The following is a 22,138-nucleotide window of genomic DNA, read 5'->3' on the forward strand; positions in this document are numbered from 1 at the left end:
TTACTTTTTTTTTCTGATTGTTTGCAGGGCCCAGGAAGTACCTTTTTTTCTGCATTGTTGCAAAACGACTTCTTTGGCTTGGGGATTTTGAAAGGGAGATATGTGAAATGGCATTGGTGGGAGGGAAGTTTCTTTTATTCCTGTGAAGCACAGGACTAGAAGATGAATGAAAGATAGGGTGCAAAAGTGCATTAAAATATGCCTCAGATACCTGATTTGTAGTTTTTCTCATGCACTTTGGGTTGAACCAGTTACCAACAATTTGTTCAGGAAGAAACTTTCACCACAACAGACTTCTGGAGACTACTGAGGTTATTTAGCTTTTTACTTCCTCTGTAACAGAGAAAGTAGTCCACTCTGACCAACCCTACTATATTGGCAATACACCGAAGTCCTCCTCTCTCACAGTGATGATGATATAAGTGTGAATTTTGAGCCTTTACATAAGATTTAGGTATGTCAAAGGGTGCCAGGGAATGGCCCATGCACCATGGACCTGTTTTTACTTCATATCCACTGCACAGTGACCTAAGCGGTTTCTTGCAGCTCTCTGTGAGAGAATGTGTGTGCAGCAGCAGGTTCATTCAGAAAACTTGTGCTGACTCTGTTTCCTCAAGGAGATACAGAGCTGCCTGTGGCATGGCTGCTTTTTTCCTGTCAGGGAGAAATGAGACTCAGTGGGATTCCTCCAGATGGAAAGTCAGGAAGTCCACTAAAACACACACATATGAATGCATACAAGAGTTACTCATTAAGTAATTTTACATTGCCCTAAACTTGTGCTTTCTAGTACTGGGTGGAGAGAAGGCCTGCTAGTTCTACAGAAGATTTGGCTGGAGGTTTTGGAGCACCTGAGTGAGCTCCTTGGCCCCCAGGGCCCTGGCCGGACCTACTGGGTTTACAGGTGTTGCACACCCTTTGGAACCTCGCTCTGATTAGCCGAGCCCTTGCCAGTGACATCAGCCGGCTCACTTTTCATTAGCTGGCTGGTTGCTGGGACTGTAGGACTTCTAGCGAGACACTTAACCCTCTCGATGCCGCGCGGTGCCAGCGGCGCCGGCCGTTCCCCGCAGTCTGCCGGCAGGACCGCGCACCCCTCACGCAGGAAGGCGTGGGGTCGGTGGTGCGAATCGAGCCTCGGAGAGGTTGCGACGAGGGAGACGTGAACCCCCCTCCTCTTGCTCCCCTCGCGTCATCGCCCTTTTAAACGGGCGCGCCAAGGCATCCAGAGTAGCACGCGGTCTGGGGAGAGAGCACAGGGATTGGTGGGTCTACCCACCTGGTAGACACACCCTCCATGCAAAAAGGCTCATCTGAGTGCGAGAGGCAAGAAGGTAAACAGAGTTGATTTGTGCTGTCGGGGGGCTTGGGCTTCGAACCTACCGTGATGGGATTCGGCGTGGCCGTTCCTGAGCAGGAGCGCACGGGGCAGCCAGCAGTTTCCTCTCTACTAGTGACCGCACCTCGGTGTACGCTGCTGTCGCCAGACCCACCCCGACCGACTGGGCGGCGAAGCGCGCTGTTCCTCGGTACTGCCCTCCGTCTGCTGAATATTGCCTTGGGCGGGGGGTGGGGCAATTTGAATATTTTTTCCCCTCACGTTTTATTTTATTAAATATCCCCCAGTGAATTACTTGAGGTCGGCTCCGGCAGCTGTGTCTCTGAGACTTGTCCCAGCGGCCCAATACTGGACTGACCCTCCAGTGGTTGGAGGACTATGGCTTGGAGCACCTGGTGCAACAGCACAGCAGGCCCCAAGGGAGTGTATTGAGGTGCCCCACGCCGCCCGGGGACTTGGCAAAGTGCATCTGGCAGCGGGAGTGGGACTGTGCGTGGCAGCGGGGCTGCTCCCGTACCATGTCGGCCGTCGCCTACATGGACTTCGTGGCTGCCCAGTGCTTGGTGTCCATCTCCAACCGCTCTGCTGTTCCTGAGGCAGCATGGCTGAAAGTGCCAGGCGAGGAGCAGGTGGGAAAGAAGCTGTGTGACTCCCATGACACTTGGAAGGACTACTGCACCTTGGTGACCATCGCCAAGAGCCTCTTAGAGCTGAACAAGTACCGGCCCCTGCCCGTCCCCTCCGTCTGCAGCGGCGACATGGAGAGCCTGGATGAGGACATGGGCTCTGACAACAATGCGACCACAGAGCCAGGGTGGAGCCCAGCACGCAACTCAGCGCCGGGGCAGCCCCCCCACCTGCGTGACACCGTGCCCCCCAAGGGGAAGTTGGTGGCTGAGAAGCGGCACAAGTGCCCCTACAGTGGCTGCGGCAAGATCTACGGGAAGTCCTCCCACTTGAAATCCCACTACCGAGTGCACACAGGCAAGCCACGGGCACGCGCAGGGGAAAGGAGGGGGGCGGGGCTCGAGGGAGCTGCTTGTCCTCGGATGAACCCTGTGGGAATCGTTTGCAGCAATATCACTTATTTCATCTCCCACGCTTCAAGTGGGGAGTCTGTGGAGGGGGGTCCCGTGTGAGCCCTATGTCGGTGGCGCCGTAAATCTGGCCGAGAGCCCTCGGGGTTGTCTAAATAGCGTGGCTTGGTTGGATGCAGTATCTGCCAGGCCAGCAGCAGGTGAGCAGGCCGCCTGCTGCCGTGGGGAGTGAGAGTGGGGCCGGCTGCCCTGGGCAAGGCTGCGGCAGTGGGGCATGGCTCATCCTCCCGCACCCCCGTGGGCTTCCTGAATCCTCAAGGGAGAGCCTAGCTCAGCTCCTCAGTAGCCCTGGTGTGAAAGGGCCGGCAATTAATGGAGGAAAGCCCAAGGAAGAAAAAGGCAGGGAGCAGAAGAGCAAGTCTTGTGGAAAATCTTAGGGTTTAGAATGGTAGCAACCTTTGGAAAGTGGAATACACTTTAGGTAAACGGATCAGCTTGAAGAGTTGTTGTTGGTGACTGATATTCCAAAATTGCTGTATTGCTTTTATTTATGAGCTTCTTGAATCGGACTTTCTGATCCAGTGCTACAGCACATAAGTTTCTTAGTTATGTGACGGTCACCTTCATTATAGATGCTGTGGTAGGTTAATCTTGTCTGGCTGCCAGATCCCCACCTAGCTGCTCTCTCCCTCCCTCTCCTCAACAGGACGGGGGGAGAAAATAAGGTGGAAAAGCTCATGGATCAAGATAAGGACAAGGAGATTGCTTACCAAATACAGTCATGGGCAAAACAGACTCTACTTGGGAAAGATTAATTTAATTTATTACCAATTAAAAATAGAGTAGAACAATGAGGAAACAAAGCCCCAAACTTTTAAAATAAATAAATAAATAAAACCCCAACCTCAAACACTACCACCCGCTTCTTCCCAGGTTCACCTTCACTCCTTTGTTCCTGACTTCTCTACCTCCTCCCCACCCCAAGTGGCACAGGGGTGATGGGGAATAGGGGTTGTGGTCGGTTTGTAATGCTTTGTCTCTGCTGCTCCTTCCTCCTTACACTCTTCCCCTGCTCTAGTGTGAGGTCCCTCCCATGGGACACAGTCCTTCAAAAACTGTTCCAGCACAGGTCCTTTTTGCGGGGTAGAGTCCATCAGGAACAGACTGCTCCAGCGTGGGCTCCTCACCACAGGGTGCAGTTCCTTCCAGGAGCCTGCTCCAGTGTGGTTTCTCCACAGGCTATGGCTTTCTTCAGGGCATATCCACCTGCTCCAGCATGGCCCCCTCTATGGGCTGCAGGGGGACAACCTGCTTCATTATGGTGTTCTCCACGGGCTGCAGGGGAATCTCTGCTCAGGTGCCTAGAGCACCTCCTTCCCCTCCTTCTTCACTGACCTTGGTGTCTGCAGGGTTGTTTCTCTCACATTCGCACTCCTCTCTCTCACAGCTGCTGCACAGCATGTTTTTTTTTTTTACCCTTTCTTAAATATGTTATTACAGAGGCGCTACCAACATCGCTGATTAGCTCAGATTTGTCCAGTGGTGGGTCCATTTTGGAGCTGGCTGAAATCGACTCTGTCTGGCACAGGGGCAGCCCCAGATCTTTTCTTATACAGGCCACTCCTGCAGCCCCCCCTTCCCCCACTACAAAAACCTTGCCATGTAAACCCAATGCAGATTTTTACTATAATATTGTCTGTGTCAGAGCGGCTATATATGAAGATACTGAGCATGTTTTGAATGTAAGGAAATACATGCTACATTTCAGAGTATTAAGCTCTGAAAGAACACTGAGACAAATTTTCTGCTCATATAAATGAGCACGTTTCAGAGACACCAATGGCATTTTGCTCACTTGCAGTAGTAAAGATTTTTGGCCCATTTTCTAAAAATAAATCAGTGGCCTTGGGTGAAAAAACCCCAAACTCTCCTGCTGTTCTTTGAAAGGATGTGCATTTGGTAATGCTCAACTACTGTTTTTACCTTTTTGAAGTCAGGTTTAATTAATCAGTTTTGCAGTCTGTGTTTTGATAGCCCTTAATATCTTTTAGCTTTGCTTCATGCCAGGGAAACTGGATGTTTCAGGATCCTAGTAATGGCTTGAATACTGAAGTTGTGTTGTATGTTGGCACTGTAGTCTGTCTCACTTCTGGGCTATGTGAACTGTTAAATCTTGGCATAGCTCCTTGCAAAGGGGAGGTCAACACCTCCATTGCTCTGTGATAAATTGCACCTTTTGGCTTCTGTTAGCAGACCCCCTCAAGCAGGTGAAGGACAAAATGAACTTAAGGGGAAAATTCCAAAAGTATGTGACTTAAAAACCTGTGTCAGCCCCACAGACTCCCCATGGAAGAGACTTTCTTCAAGGTCTTAGGTTACTTTGCAAATGATACCAGCAGGTTAACTTGTACTCCCTAGAGGACTTAGCCACTGTCCATATGGGATTGGCTTCTTCTCTGCTCAGCTGTTCCTGTTATCATAACCCATCTCAGCTGAGACGGCATTTTTCACAAGGGCTTCATTCATAAGACTGTGTCCTTTAATACCCATATACTTTCCCAAGCAGTGTAGAGGGTGTGGCAAAATGGAAACTTAGTGATTAAAAAAAAATCTGCTGCAGCAACTCTTATTTCCTCTGGTTCTGCCTAACAATTAAGAGCATAGTAATTGTAGACTTTTTAAAATTTCTCTAGATTAAAGGGCTGTGTATCAAAGGAAAAACACTGCCATGTGCTTCATATCTGGTTTGTAAATGACTTCTTTTCTGGATTTTGTACATTGGCAGTGATAGTAAGCGGTGAAGTAAAAAATGCATTTATCACTGAGGGAACATGTTGCAAGTTATTGCTTTAGTATTTAGTGCAGTCTGAGCAGGGCGTGGTCAAATCTGAACACTGGCTAAACTTCTATTACTCTGATTTTCCTGTTCATCTAGCTATATTTGTATTGCAAAGAAAGAGACCTGGAGTTGGTTATCTACCTATGCTCTACTGGAAGATCTGTTATGTGCTTGGCTCAAGAGGTCAGGAGAAGGAGGATTACTGGATGTGGTTCAGTCGTGGACTCTACATTTAGGTGGAGTTAAGGCTGTCTCCATGAGCAAGGAAAGAAGATGGTTAGTAATGACCCTTAAATAACCTGAATACCTACCCTAGGGATTATTGTATTATCAACTCAAAGATTTCAGCTCAAATCTAGGTAACTGACGCCTTGCAAAACATTGGCTCACAAATGACAAAAGAAATATCAGTATCACTTCCACTTAGTGCTCAGATACCCACCCTGATATGGGGACCAAAATAGACATCAACTGGGATAGCATTTTGAGTGTTAACGTGAAAATTAATATATTGTATGTCCTGGTTTGAGGATATTAGAAGATAAAAAGTAATAGTGACCTGAGAACAATGCAAATGGTATGGAATAAGGGGTGGAATGTCCTGGTTTGAGGTAAAAGAGAACCAATTTTCTGTTCAGTAATTTTACTTTTCAGCTAAGCCTCTTCTAACTAACTGAATTCTCTGAAAGTAACGGCATATTTGTCAGACACTGTCTGCTTCCAGAGTGATAAGACCTGATTGTTTATAATTTATGCCATGGAATGGTATGCAGAGAGGTTCCTGCTTATACTTATTGCTATAACAACCAAGGTCCTCATCAATTTGGTTTCCTGCTGCTTTGTAGCCTTTAGTTGAAGTAGGTACACAGCTATCAATTAAAAATTTCTTGGTCTTAAAATTTTAATATTTAACCTTGGTCTCTCAGTCTTGGACTTCAGGACTTTGGTTCACACCTACGATCTTGCTTGTAACAACATGACTTTTTACTCATGGATGCAAATTAAGCAAGGTGGAAAGTTCTGAGTACTGATTTGTACTGTGTAATGTTGAGAATCTAAAAAGTCACTGGACCATATTTGGTCAACTAACAGAAAATGAGATATGAAAGAGCAAATAAAGTTGGAAGACCAAAGACTTGATGTTCAAAGGTTAAAGGTCTGTATCTTACTAGTAATTCAATAAACCTGTTGGTTCAAAGGCACTATGTGTTTTAGAGTCCAAAACTATCTGTATAATAACTGTTTGCTTGAGCCTTTGAGTCTAGCTAAATTTCCAGAAGACCCCAGCCAAACAGCTATCCTGCCCCTCTCATTCCCCTCTCCTGCAGCATGGAGAGAAAATATAAGGAAGGCAAGAAGACCTGCAGATCAAGATAATGTCAGTTTAATAGGGAAAGCAAAAGCTGTATGCTCAAGCAAAGCAAAATAAGGAATTCATTCACTACTTCCCATTGCCAGGCAGATGTTTAACCTTTTCCTGGAAAGCAGGACCTCAGCATGTGTAGCGGTTGCTTGGGAAGACAAATGCCATAGCCGTGAGCATCCCTGCTTCCTCCTCCTTTCCCTGAGATTTTATTGCTGAGCAAGACATCATGTGGTATGGAATATCCCTTTGGTCAGCTGTCCTGGCTATCCCTCTCAACCTCTTGCCCACTCCCAGCCTACTGGCCTTTGAGCCGGGTGGAGGTTTTGGAGAGAAAGCCTTGATGCTGTGCAAGCACTGTTCAGCAGTAGCCAAAACATTGGTATGTTATCAACATGGTTCTAGCCACAAATGCAAAGCATAGCACTATATGGGCTGCCATGAAGAAAGTTAACTCCATCCCAGCCAGACTCATCACACCCATCTAAAACTGTCTTCTGTGGTGATCTTAACAAAAATCAGCGGATGGTGCTGCACATCCTACTTAAGCAAACATATATATAATCAGGTACTTCTTCATTCTATCTTGGAACTACACCTAAATTCAAAATTTATTAACTTGCAAAAGCCTGTGATACAAGGACAAGCCTATCACTGAAATTAAACTACTGCCTTTCCTGTCTTATCACTACTATCCAAAAGTAATTTGGAATTTATTATTTAAATTCTGATGTCTTGGAGAAGTAAGAATGTTAAAGCTTTTATGGGTAAGAGCTATTTTATGGTTAAAGCTATTATGGGTCGGAGTGCATGAACTATTTCCCATAGCATCTCTGAGGCATTTTGAGTGGCACTTTGGCACTTTGAGTAGAAGATAAAAGATGGTCTTATCCCAAAGCTCACAAGCCAAAAGCTGTTTGTCTGGAGTTCAGGTGGAGAATATGAAATATGAGACTAAGATAAGGTCACTTCATAATACTTAGGTAGTATTATGAGAATAGGACAGGTAAACTCTGATTAAGTTTGGTAGTAGCAGGACGGATTACAAGAGTGGTCTTTCTGCATGTCCTGGTTCCAGCGGGGATAGGGTTAATTCTCCCCAGGCTCTGGCAGGGACACAGGTATTCCATCCCATGTGAGCCATGCCCAGTCTGAGCTGCTGGGGGAGGGGGCAGGAAGTCGAGGCTTGGAGCAGGTGCAGGCATCCCAGCGGTTCCGTAATCGTGTTTGTATATTCCTCTGTCCATGTTATTGTTGTTGTTTGCTTGTTCCCTTTGCTGTCCTGTTAAACTGCCTTTGTCTCAACCCAAGAGTCTTGCCTTTTTCTTCTGATTCTTCCCCGTATTGGGGAAGCTCAAGAGCACAGCACGTGGTTCTTTGTTGCTGTCTGAGGCCAAACCACTACGCTGCACAACAGTCTTGAGTATTGAGGTGGCATGAGCTAGTTTTACAGACTTCCCCTGAGGGCTTTCTGAGCATAGAAAAAGTCCCAGACATAGGCAAGATGTGCACAAGACCAGAGCCCTGGAAGTAAGAGCAGAAATGCAGAGGATTAGCTTGAAAATGCAAAGACTTCTTCAAATAGGTAGTTTTAGAGGTTTGATATGGCCAGTAATATGTAGGTTTACTGTTAGCCTCAAAAATGAGTGTGGGGGGGAACTTAACAGAGGAGGATGCGCAGACCAGAGGATCTCCAGGGAAAATACAGACAGACATATGAGAGTAAATAAGCAATCTCAGCCAGAAGGCCTGGGCAGGGAGCATTGAGCAAAGGACAAGATACCAAAAGAAAGGTGAAGAATAGCAGGAGAAACTAAATTAAGGAATGTATGCTTGCTATGATGGTGTGAATACAAACCAGTTAAAGGGCATATGGCAGTTCATAGCAGATCCTCCTTGTTATAAAAGAGGGATAGAGAAGGTACCATGATGTTAGTTTGTGAGATGCCTCTTACAGGACCTTTAGAAATTAACTCACCTGGGGGGTTGTGTGTGTGTAAATTCCAGACACTTCCCAAAATTTAGTGCTACAATTTGGTGGGAAGTTCATGTCTACATCAGGTATTCTTAAGATTAGATGCGCAAAAAAAAGCCTGTTGTACGAAAAGTTTTCCCTCTAACTAGGTTTTATAGTCAACTGCCATCTTGTAAATTGGGTCCAAACAATACAAAGTTTGTAACATTAAGCAGTTGATACACCCTTAAACTCTTCTGTCATTTTGCTCCAATTGATAGTCAGTAGTAAGTTGTGGGCAGAAGCATGAATCCATAGATGGACACACTACAAGGTGAATCTGAGGAGCATTTCTGATAGAACGGAAAGACACACACAGCAACTGATTAGTGCTGCAATATAGATATCATAGCATTGATCCAGGTGCCATATCGGTTTAGTTTGGTTGTTTAGCCTGGAGAAAAGGAGGCTCAGGGGAGACCTTATCACTCTCTACGACTACATGAAAGGAGGTTTTAGAGGTGGGTGTCGGTCTCTTCTCCCAAGTAACAGGCAATAGGACACGAGGAAATGGCCTCAAGTTGCACCAGGAGAGGCTTAGATTGGATATTAGGAAAAATTTCTTCACTGAAAGGGTTATTAAGCATTGGAACAGGCTGCCCAGGGAAGTGTTTGAGTCACCATCTGTTGCGTGAAAAGGGACAAAGCGGTTTTGGCAGAAAATAAACCCCCTTGCATTCTAACACTCCTCACCGAGGTGGGAGGCTAGGTGCGGCTAGGTTTAAATTCTGAGTGATGCCCAATTCAGCACTATCAGTCCAATCGCGTTTAATATGTATTAAACTATTACGATTTGGATACACTAATAGTGGACTGCACCTTCAGTCTAGTCGTGCTCATGAACTAGCACGGCCACTCTCGAGTCTTTGGTCGCGTTCAGTGAGAAACCGAAACGACTAGCTACTTAAACAGTGCAGTTTATTTAAGCAACAGATATATAGGTTCTTAGGATTGCCGGTGATAAATACACTCTGCAAAGCACGTGCAAATAAAGGTATTGTTAAGTATACAAAACACATGACAAACTTATTAACAATACAGCCTGGCTATAAATGTAGGGTAGAGATTCTCTAGAGAAATTTCTAAGTTTCCCGAGGAAGCACTCGATATAATCTAAGTCTTACCCAAAGGCGTCCCTATGGAGGGGGGAAGAAAGGCTCAGCCTGTTGACTGGTCCCAGAAGTCAGTGATGGAGTTCTCCCAACTTGTTCATGATGGTGTCTTCCCTGATATTCCCCCTCTCTCGGGCTATTTTTATACTTTTTTTTACTTTCAAAGTGGAGTTTGAGTGACTTTAGTCATTAATACTTTTATTATGATTGGTGTACTCAAGGAGGAGTGGTCGCACCTTGGGGGTGGATAGCCTCCGGGATGGAGGTGTGTTTTGGTACACTGTAATGAGCAAAGTTCGCATAAAGGACAGCATTTCATCAGCGTTTGATGAAATGTTGGCTTGGGTAGCGTGTAGACCGCTTATCTGTTCTGTAGTACCATCTCGTCCCCATATCTGCTATTCGTCACAAGGGAAGGCCACGGAACAATCGCGTTGCATTCCGTTCCATCCCTCGTGTAGTTTCGCAAACAACCTTGTACAGGGAATCGCAGATATTGCATTCTTTGTGTGCCAGCTGCGGCTGTATTCTACCTCAGAAGCCTCTTGATTTTATTACTTTCCTTAATGTGTGAACAATGCTGTACTTTTGTATTCTTGGCCAATTTAGTAATTATTCCACACCATCCCTGGAGGTATTTAAAAGATGTGTAGACATGGCGCTTAGGGACATGGTTTAGTGGTGGACTTGACAGTGTTAGGTTAACAGTTAGACTCAATGATCTTAAGGGTCTTTTCCAACCTAAATGATTCTATGACTGTACTGCTTTGTTATTTGTATTCTAGATTATCACTAGATTGACAGACTGTACACATACAGATATGTTGGCAGTCCTCTGCTTGAGCTTTTTTTAGTATTTTATGTGAGCATAATCTGAAATTTATGCAATGCAATGACGTTGCCAGTTCCTTTACAATAAGACTGAAGAGGAGAAAAGTGGAGCCAGCAGGACATTTTTGATAAACCCAGACCTTTGCCTGCAACCCCTGTTCTCAACGATTTATAAAAACATGCAAATTCCTAGGGTTCTAATAGGCATATTTCCAGGTATTGGAGAAATATGATAATATTGACTGGAAGTCTTGCTTGCCTTGCTAGGTAGGCAAAAATCATAAAGATTAATTCCGGTGTTGCCTGACTCAGTTGTGGTTTTTTTTCTGTTTCAAAATATAAAGTTAAGTGAGTGTGTGTTTCACAGTGGGGAAAGCACCCCAGAAAAGCTTGCATGGGTTATATTAATTCAGTCCATGTAAGGAAGTACACATGTAGGAGAGAAGCAATGAGCAGGCATTGCCCATAAGGATGTGACTCCTGTTGCCAGATGAATGTATTGAAAATGCAGCTCTACTGAGTTCCTGCATGCTGTTGTGTTATGATATTGAAGACCATGTGGTAGGCATCACCTGTGCTTTTTTTAAGTTTGTGTCTCTTGTACTCCTAGGTGTTAGGATCCATATGGGAACGATCATTCTCCTTCATTAATTGCAGTGTTGTTCTGTACCACACCATCATTCATTGCCTCACAGAGCTCCCAAACCTGCAGACAGAAGACAAGACTAAAAGGCCAAACTCTGGGGTAGTGATGGTAAAGCACACTTCAAATGTTTATTTGTGGTAATGTAGTTTATCTTCTAGATGTATGCTATGGTGACTGTGAATAGCCTGAGAACACTCTATAAATACTTCAAACTTGAAGGAAGAGTCTATTGAAATATTGACTAATAAATTAATATTAAAATAATCAAAATTATATTATCTTTCTGAATACACATAGAATTGAGACCAGTAATGTACCTCAGTTTCATCAAAGATGGACAGAAGGAATTAAGTACAGCAATCGTGTGTTTCTGGCCACAAGTGTTAAGCTTGTCTGTACATGAGCAACTTGATAAAATAACCACCACTTAACCTCCTTCACACACATCTTCAGAGAACAGAAGAGTACACTGCAGTGAGGACAACGCTTGATCTAAGCAAGCTGAGCTTAGCTGTTGTCCACCTGGTTGTGGTAAGCCCTACAGGCATGTTGGCTGTGGTTAATTTCAGCTAGCCCCTCAGATGCTTGCAACATTGATCTCTGCAGAGCCAGGTCACCAAGTGGAATCCAAAGAAAGGTCTTCCTTTGTAAACCAAATGCATAAGGAGAGCCAAGCACCTCAAAGAGGGAGCCCCAGCTGTGCATAAGGCTGTCTGCGTTAGCATGTCGGTAGTTCAGTGTCTGACTCCAGGCTGGAGAGAAAGATGGTCCTATCTTTGCTCAGAATGCCTAGCCATGAACCTTCTTCTGAAGCAAAGTGCCTATTCCAAGTCATTTCTCTTTGTGCTTGAGAGGAGGGAGGGGACAAGTTCCATAACACTATTATATACCCAGTAGCTCAGTAATTAGAAAATGCCATCAGTAGCCGAAAGACCAGTTTTCAAGTTCCTGCTCTGTCAAGTTTGGAAAGAGACCCCTCTGACTGGAGAAAGTTTCTGCTCCTTACCCTGTTGAAGCTGTTCCTCTTCAACAAGCATTTAATTATTCAGATGGAACAGGAACCTAAACCCAGTGCTTCTCAATACCAAGTAAGTGCCCTAAGCACCATGCTATGAGTTGGTCTCTCTCCATTGCTCAGTTAATATTTAAATATTACCACAAAATGAAGGACATTCAAATGGAGAAAAGATTGAAAAGGAGAAGAGGTAGAGACTTGCCCCAGAGTACCCAAGAGTCTATTGCTGAGGATATTCCGCTCGGCTATGAAAAGTGTGAATTCAACTCTCAGGTGAGGTCTTTCATCTCCCAGGTAGCTTCCCTGATAGACATAAGGGAGCACAATCCCCCAAATAAAGCCTTTTCTAAGGCATATGGGGAGGGATGTAATCCAGCAGAGAAGCTACAAGGATGTTCCTTACATCTGACACCATATCAGATGGGGATAACAGCAAGATTGAGTCTCATGGATTCAGGAATGAGCTAGGACTCCAAACAGCTCAGCTGTTGAGTGGTGATTTTTTTAGGATGTCAGAGCAGTCTACTTGCTGAAGGTGGCATTTTTAACACCTTAATCAACATGTGGTGTTAATTCCTGAGTGCTGGTGAAATAAACTTATTGATGCAAATTATCCATCCATTGCCTATCCTGTAATCACCTGACACTGATTAGGGGTCTGGTAAATCCATTGCAAGACTAGCTGGTTGAGGTTTAAGTGTTCTAGAAGTCCTTGTTTTATATGAATAGTACATACCATCTTCACTGCTGATCTTGCTCTGTGCTGTTTCTCACCAGCATCTGTAGCTTTGGTTGCCATGTTTTAATGATCCAACTTTGGACTCTCTCAGAAGAGGAAAAAGGCTGCTTGAAATGCCTCCAGTCCGCTGCTCAGAAGTGGGTGTACAGATGCCTGTGAGATTCATCTTCTTCAGAATATTTTGGATTTTGAATGAGTGTCCACGTGTCCCACAGGAAACTTCTCATTTAGAGCATGTGGGGGAAACAAGGACACTGGAAGACAAAAGTAAGAGACCTGAGATAACATCTATTCTGAGGCAAGGAAGAAAGTCTGTCCACCTTTTTTCCTGCAATAAGCTAGACCATGTTCTTTGTGCTCATTCATCTACAGAACCTGTGACGCTTTGTGAGACACTGAGAAACACAGGAGTGGTGGCTGAGTGGGTTCACAGGAAGAAGAAAGGAAAGAAAAGAAAAAAATGCTTATTGTAGTTGTGTCTAAGTCAAGGATTGTAGTTCAGGACCAGATCTTGTCACAATACCAAGATTTCTCAGGAAAGTTCGAGTTCCAGCAGCCACAGAGCTTCAGAAGGATTTTGGAAGACAAAGACAAGAAGGTATGCTAGATTCTACTATTTGAACCATGCAGAGCTGAATCTGTGTGTTGAAACTGTGGGAATACTCTCTCTCTTTTTTTCTTTTTTCTTTTCTCCCCTTCCCCCCTCTGGCTTCATGCAAACAGTCCTGGTTTTTTAAGTAGTTTTACTCTTGACTGATGGCAAAAGATTTCCTTATTTCAGCTTTCCATAGTTGTGTGCTTTTCCCTCTCCCTCTTTCCCATCAGCTCCTTCAAATCCCTGATAGGAGGGGGTCAGCCCTGCTGTAGTTCTTTACCTCTGGATTTTAGAGCAGGTGCTACAGGCAGAGATGGAAGTCCCTGCAGCAGTAGATAATGGCTACAGCTATACCATGTCACATGGCTAGACACAGGATGGGAATCAAGTACAGACACTGCATCCCATAAGTCAAACTTGGAACCATTCTTCAGTTTTGATACTTAATATAGTTGCTATTATGCATCCTAGGCAGCACAGTCCTACCATGTACCTGATGGTGTATTGTTTTGTACATACATCAGTCAAGGGTATCTATTTAGCTGTCCGTTCATGCAGCTGCAACTACAGTCCATTTGACTTCCTAGTTAATGTGTGAAGCAGTATCATTAGCATTATTTGATAACAAGCTGTTCTGCATTAGCTAACATAGATCCCAGACTCTGGACTCATGGCTGTCACTACTGTCAGCCAGAAAAACAAAGCAAGTCTAACAAACATCTCATCTTGGCCAAACTTCCATCCACACCAACAGCAATTTCTGAAAGTTTTCTGTAAAGTCAGTGCTCAAGCAATTCCATTAATTCACTTAAAATTAAGTTACTACACCATGGAGTGAACTTAATTTTAAGTTTGCACCACAGAAGCTCAGTTTGTTCCAGTCTCAGTGCACGTCCTTTTATAAGCCTTTAATAGCCTAAGTGTGTGATTATCAATTTTGTCTTCAGCTTTTTCAAAGACCACTTTTTCATTATCCCTCTGGAAAAATAAGGCAGTCCAGAAGTTCTTTATCACTTCCTTGCCTAAATTAAGTAATCTTTGTTAAAGCCACTAAAGCCTAACCTCAATCATAGAATGGTTTGGGTTGGAAGGGACCTCAAAGAACATCTTGTTCCAACCCCCTGCCATGGGCAGGGATACCTTCCACTAGACCAGGTTACTCAAAGCTGCATCGAACCTGGCCTTAAACACTTCCAGGGATAGGGCCTCCACAACTTTGTGGAATAATTACTAAATTGGCCAAGAATACAAAAATACAGCATTGTTCACACATTAAGGAAAGTCATAAAATCAAGAGGCTTCTGAGGTAGAATACAGCCGCAGCTGGCACACAAAGAACCCAACATCTGCGATTCCCTGTACAAGGTTGTTTGCGAAACTACACGAGGGATGGAACGGAACGCGCTTGTTCCGTGGCCTTCCCTTGTGACGAATAGCAGATATGGGGACGAGATGGTACTACGGAACTGATAAGCGGCCTACACGCTACCCGAGCCAACATTTCGTCTAATGTTGATGAAATGCTGTCCTTTTGTGCGAACTTTGCTCACCACAATGTACCAAAACACACCTCCATCCCGGAGGCTATCCGCCCCCGAGGTGTGAACACTCCTCCTTGAATACATTAATCATAATAAAAGTACGTATGACTAAAGTCACTCAAACTCCACTTTGAAGATAAAAAAATAATATAAAAATAGCCCAAGAGAGAGGGGATGTCAGGGAAGACACCATCGCGAAGGATTCCACCGCTGATTTCCGGGATCAGTCGACGGGCTGAGCCTTTCTTCCCCCCCATAGGGACGCCTTTGGGTAAGACTTCGATTACACTGAGCGCTTTCTCGGGGACTTAGAAATTTCTCTAGAGAATCTCTACCCTACATTTATAGCCAGGCTGTATCGTTTATAATTTTGTTGCGCGTTTGTATACTTAGCAATATCTTTATTTGCACGTGCTTTGCAGACAGTGTATTTATCACCGGCAATCCTAAAGAACCTGTATATCTGTTGTTTAAATAAACTGCACTGTTTAAGTAGCTAGTCGTTCCGCTTTCTCACTGAACGCGACCAAAACTACAGAGAGGCCGTGCTAGTTCAGGAGCACGACTAGACTGAAGGTGCAGTCCACTATTAGTGTATCCAAATCGTAGTAGTTTAATACATATTAAACGCGATTGGACTGATAGTGCTGAATTGGGCATCACTCAGAATTTAAACCTAGCCGCACCTAGCCTCCCACCTCGGTGAGGAGTGTTAGAACGCAAGGGGGTTTATCTTCTGCCAAAACCGCTTGGCCCCGTTTCACGCAACAAACTTCTCTGGGCAACCTGTTCCAGTGCCTCACCACCCTCACAGTAAAGAATGTCTTCCTGATATCTAATCTAAATCTCCCCTCTTTCAGTTTGAAACCATTACCCCTTGTCCTATCACTACACTCCCTCATAAAGCCTATAGGCCCCATTTAGGTACTGGAAGGCCGCTATAAGGTCTCCCTGGAGCCTTCTCTTCTCCAGGCTGAACAACCCAAACTGTCTCAGCCTGTCTTCATAGGAGAGGTGCTCTAGCCCTCTGATCATCTTCGTGGCCCTCCTCTGGACCCACTCCAACAGGTCATAGAATTGAATCATAGAATTGTTAGGGTTGGAAGGGACCTTAAAGATCACCTAGTTCCAACCCCCCTGCCATGGACAGGGACACCTCCCACTAGATCAGGTTGCTCAGAGCCCCATCCAGCCTGGCCTTAAAAACTTCCAGGGATGGGGCTTCCACAACCTCCCTGGGCAACCTGTTCCAGTGCCTCACCACCCTCATGGTGAAGAACTTCTTCCTAACATCCAGTCTGAATCGACCCATCTCTAGTTTTAATCCATTCCCTCTAGTCCTACCATTACCCGACATCCTAAAAAGTCCCTCACCAGCTTTCTGGTAGGCCCCCTTAAGATACTGGTAGGCCACTATAAGGTCTCCCTGGAGCCTTCTCTTCTCCAGGCTGAACAACCCCAACTCTCTCAGTCTGTCCTCATAGGAGAGGTACTCCAGCCCTCTGATGATCCTTGTGGTCCTTCTCTGGACACGTTCCAGCACGTCCATATCTCTCTTGTAGTAGGAGCTCCAGAATTGGACGCAGTACTCCAGGTGGGGTCTCACGAGAGTGGAGGAGAGGGGCAGAATCACCTCCCTCGACCTGCTGGCCATGCTTCTCCTGATGCAGGCCAGGATAAGATTGGCTTTCTGGGCTGCTAGTGCACACTGACAGCTCTTGTTGAGCCTCTCGTCCACCAGCACCCCCAAGTCCTTTTCTTCAGGGCTGCTCTCAAGCCAGTCACTGCCCAGCCTATATTGGTGCTTGGGATTGCCCCGACCCAGATGGAGGACCTTGCACTTGGTCTTGTTGAACTTCATGAAGTTGGCATGGGCCCACCTCTCCAGCCTGTCAAGGTCCCTCTGGATGGCATCTCTTCCCTCCAGCGTGTCAGCTGCCCCACACAGCTTGGTGTCGTCGGCAAACTTGCTGAGGGTGCACTCTATGCCACTGTCCATGTCACTGACGAAGATGTTAAACAAGACCAGTCCCAATACTGATCCTTGAGGGACTCCACTTGGACATGGACCCATCGACAGCCACTCTTTGGGTGCGGCCATCAAGCCAGTTCTTTATCCACTGAATTGTCAGTCCATCAAACCCATATTTTATCAGCTTGGAGACCAGGATGTCATGTGGGACAGTGTCAAAGGCTTTGCTCAGGTCCAGGTAAATGACGTCAGTTGCTCTCCCCTTGTCTATTGATGTTGTGACCTTCTTGTAGAAGGCCACCAGGTTTGTCCGGCATGATTTGCCCTTGGTGAAGCCGTGTTAATTGTACCCAATCACCTCTTTGTTATTCTCGTGCCTCCAGGAGGATCTGCTCCATGATCTTACCAGGCACGGAGGTGAGACTGACTGGCCTATAGTTCCCTGGTTCCTCCTTCTTTCCCTTTTTGAAAATGGGGATTATGTTTCCCCTTTTCCAGTCAGTGGGGACCTCACCAGACTGCCATGACTTTTGGAATATAATAGAGAGCGGTTTAGCAACCTCATCCGCCAGTTCCTTCAGTACCCGTGGGTGTATCCCATCGGGTCCCATGGACTTGTTCACTTTCAGGTTCATCAGATGGTCACGAACCTGATCTTCACTTACAATGGGCAGTTCTGTCCAACCCCTGCCATTGTCTTCTGTGATGCCAGGAGTGTGGCTGGAGCCCTTGCCAGTGAAGACTGAGGAAAAGAAGTCATTGAGAACCTCAGCCTTCTCCATATCACTTGTCACCAGCTCCCCCATTTCCTTTCTGAGGGGGCCCACACCCTCCCTAGTCTTTTTCTTACCATTAATGTACCTATAGAAATTTTTGCAGTTTCCCTTGATCTCCTTGGCTAGATTTAATTCTAACTGAGCTTTAGCTTTTCTCACCAGGTCTCCTGCTGTTCGGACAGTTTCCTTATATGCCCCCCATTCCAGCTTTCTTCCACCCCTTATAAAGGGGTGGAAGAAAGGTCCTTATAAAGGACCTTATTCCAGGTCCTTTCTTCCACCCCTTATAAAGTTTCTTTTTGTGTGACAGTGTGTCCAGGAGCTCCCTGTTCATCCAGGCAGGTCTCCTAGCATTCTTTCCTGCCTTCCTCTTTGTCGGTATAGTTTGCTTCTGGACACGGAGAAGGTGATCCTTGAATACTGACCAGCTGTCCTGGGCCCCCCCTCCCTCTAGGGCTTTGTCCCACGGCACTTTGGCCAGCAGATCCCTGAAGTGATCAAAGTCTGCATGCCTAAAGTCCAGGGTCGTAAGCTTGGAATACATCCTCCTAGTTGCCCTGAGGATCTTAAATTCTATTGCTTTGTGGTCACTGCAGCCAAGGTTATCCCTGAGCCTCACGTTGGTCACCAGCCCTTCCCTGTTGGTGAGAACGAGGTCCAGCATAGCACCTTTTCTTGTTGGTTCCTCTACCATTTGGAGGAGGAAGTTGTCATCAATGCATTCTAGAACATCCTGGATTGCTGGTGCCTTGCTGTGTTGTCCCTCCAGCAGATGTCAGGGTGGTTGAAATCCCCCAAGAGGACCAGGGCCTGTGAACGTGAAGCCACTTCTATCTGCCTATGGAGGGCCTCATCTGCTTGGCTCTGCTGGTCAGGTGGCCTGTAGCAGACCCCTACTGTAACATTGCCTTCCCCATCTTCCCTTTAATCTTAACCTATACACTCTCAACCAGCTCATCATCCTTCCCCATGTGGAGCTCCATCGATTCTAGCTGGGCACTGATGTAGAGGGCAACACCTCCTCCCCTCCTACCCTGCCTGTCCTTCCTAAAGAGCTTGTATCCATCTATCCCTACATTCCAGTCGTGGGAATCATCCCACCAAGTTTCAGTAATAGCCACTATGTCATGGCTTTCCAGCAGCCCAGTGGCCCTTAATTCATCCTGTTTATTGCCCAAGCTGCGTGCATTCGCATAGAGGCACTTCAGCTGGGCTGGCTGTGTCACATGTCTTTCTTGTACTGTGAACCCCAGAGCTGGACACAGTACTCCAGGTGGGGTCTCAAGAGAGCACAGTAGAGGGGCAGAATAACCTCCCTCGACCTGCTGGCTACGCTTCTTTTGATGCATCCCAGGATACGGTTGGCTTTCTGGGCTGCAAGCACACATTGCCAGCTCATGCTGAGCTTCTCATCCACCAATGCCCCCAAGTCCTCTTCCTCAGGGCTGCTCTCAGTCCATTCTCTGCCCAGCCTGTATTTGTGCTTAGTGTTTCCCCTTGCACTTGGCCTGGTTGAACTTCATGAGGTTGGCATGGGCCCACCTCTCAAGCCTGTCCAGGTCCCTCTGGATGGCATCCCTTCCCTCCAGTGTGTCGACTGCACCACACAGTCATCCACATCTAAAATAGCGTCTTGTAGTAAGAAGACAAATGATGAATCAGGATATTTGGTATAATACCTGTACTATTAATTAATCTACTAATGCAGACTTTATATTTCCTCCCTTTTCCCCCTTCTTTCCCCCCCCCTTCTTTCCCCCCCCCTTCTTTCCCCCCCCCCCCCCCAGAAACCCTGCACAAGACCACAGTGTGGAAAATCTGGAATGTCTCAGGGTAGGACCAAAGAAAGCTAAATAATTGCCCCCCCAGTCAGAAAAAAATGGAGTGTTACCTGCCTCAGCTCATAAAAAGCAGCTTAGATGCAGAGTTTAATCTTGCAGAGAAATTAGAAACTCTCCATTTGAGGGAGAGCATGTGAGAAGGAACAGGGAGAAAGGATCAACTGGAGCAGAGAGAGAGATCAAAAGGATCCACAATGGCTTTATATCCATATGGGATCTGATGCAGAAGTGCATGTTCTTTAGACTTCAGAAAAGATCTATGGAGAACCAATGTTAGCTTGTGCTATTATGTCTACCACTATGTCCCTGGTAGCAAATAGGACAAAGAATGAGAATTCTGCAGATACCTATTCCATTAACCTTTAAATGAATTTGTTTCATTTGTTACTTGTGTAAGCTGCCCTGAATATGTCTTTTGAATAAAGTTTTATTTCTTGTTCAGATTATATTGCATATGGTTTTAAGGTATTGTTGATGCATCAGTGGCCATTTCTCCATCACTTGGTTGAAATCCAAGCTAAGGTATGTTTTAAAACATAAGTAGCATACTGACAACAAAGTAAATAGTGTATAATAACACTTCGTTTTAAGGATTTATTCTGCTCATTTCAAGCTTTAGTAGTACTAAAGTGGAAAACACATGGGGGAGGGGAATGTCTGACTAGAGCATGGAAGTCAGTAGCACCTTGTTATCCAGCCTAGATACCTGATCTGTCTCTAATAGAATTAGGCATTTCTGCAAGCTGAAGAGCTGTCCTGAGGTAGATTATAAGAAATGTTGCTTCTGGGGAAGGGGCAGGATGCCTGAACTTTTTCCACTGCTCTGGAGTGTAGGTACCTGATATAGAGCCTAGATGCCTCCATGCATGCAACATTTATAGTACTTCTCCCACACTCCCTGGGGGATCTAGAAAGCTTTTCTGCACCTCTCACTGATTCCTGCTTCAAGAAGCTGTGACAGAAACCATGAGATAGTAAAAGAGCAGTACAAGTGAAATGCTTGACTCAAATGTCACGTGCAGACATCAAACAGAGCAAATCCAGAAGAGACCAGTTAGCATGGTGCCATCACACAAGTGCTCTATATGGTTGTGCTCACCTCCTGGTGTTGCCCTGGGCTGTAGCTGTGATCATGGCCTTCACATGTAGATGAGCAAACATACAGTTTTAAATTCTTCTATACATGCAGTGCTTATTCCAAAAGGATTCCAACCATGTTTAAAAACATACCAGCAGGAAGCCAAGAAATCTGTAAAAAAATAACCCCCAGGTCAGAATGGCTTGCAGTGATGTTTCCATCCTGCTCTGGGTTAATGCACCAGGCTAAATTGGCATTTTGCTATTTCTGCCTCCTTCTTCCTTGACCAAGAGCCAGTTTTGCTGAGATGTGAGAAAGAAATTGCACAGGAAGCAGGCTATGCTGTGGCTGGCCTAAGAGGCTGCCTTAACGTGCAAACTCTTACTCATCTAGCTAAAACTACCAAATGCTGGTCATTTTGGGACAGAGTAGTCTGCCTGTCAAAGAATACCATATAATTAGAAACCTAAATCATTAAAATTGCTGCATTACTTATGACAATTTCACTAGGGCTTTAAGGGCCCGTTGTGTGGCTAAATCTCAGCTTAATTAGTCCATCATCTTCCTCCTTGACATCACATCTTCTGGATGCCATCAGTCATTTTCCCCCCACTCCTCTGCCCCTATTCTTCTCTCTAAAGCTTTGCAATGCTTTCCATTACCAGTTGTCATCCTAGCTTCTGGGCTAATAATTTCTCAAGTCTTTAGCCTGGTCTTTCATCTCTGCTGCTGTGTCTGAGGAGTTATTCCAAGGCACACTTGCTTGTAAATGACTCCTTTTTTTGGTGATCTGTAAATGTGAAGTGAGCTAGTGTGTTGTATCAAACTTCACAGTATCAAGAAATCTGGAGTTCTTGAATTTCTTTACAACTCTTCCAAGTTGGAAACACTCCTGGTATAGTTTTTATATTTCATGGTTGACTGTCACATACCTGTTAGTTATATTCCCTCTGGGAGACTCTTAAGAAAAGGAATTAAGGCATCAAAATGTACTGGCATGTGATGTCTGCACTAGAGTGAGAGTTTCATGCGGTTGGAGAGGGTTTTGGCTTCTGCTAGAGGTGAGACTGAAACCTGATGAAGTAAGTGATCAACAACTCTGCAGACACTGATACTATGGTGTTGCGTGAAAAGGGGCAAAGCGGTTTTGGCAGAAGATAAACCCCCTTGCGTTCTAACACTCCTCACCGAGGTGGGAGGCTAGGTGCAGCTAGGTTTAAATTCTGAGTGATGCCCAATTCAGCACTATCAGTCCAATCGCGTTTAATATGTATTAAACTATTACGATTTGGATACACTAATAGTGGACTGCACCTTCAGTCTAGTCGTGCTCATGAACTAGCACGGCCACTCTCGAGTCTTTGGTCGCGTTCAGTGAGAAACCAAAACGACTAGCTACT

At 45.4% G+C, this 22,138-nt stretch overlaps 1 protein-coding gene across 1 annotated transcript in view; it reads left to right on the forward strand.

Moving 5' to 3' along the window:
- Positions 1-1,857: 1,857 nt before the first annotated feature.
- Positions 1,858-22,138, forward strand: part of LOC141735496 (Krueppel-like factor 9) — a 30,138-nt gene continuing 9,857 nt past the window's right edge. The window contains exon 1 of the mRNA XM_074568382.1: positions 1,858-2,323. Within this exon, the coding sequence (XP_074424483.1) occupies positions 1,858-2,323 (466 nt within the window). The remainder of the gene's footprint in view (positions 2,324-22,138) is intronic.

Source organism: Larus michahellis, chromosome W, assembly GCF_964199755.1.
Source record: "Larus michahellis chromosome W, bLarMic1.1, whole genome shotgun sequence".
NCBI classification, from domain to species: Eukaryota; Metazoa; Chordata; class Aves; order Charadriiformes; family Laridae; genus Larus; species Larus michahellis.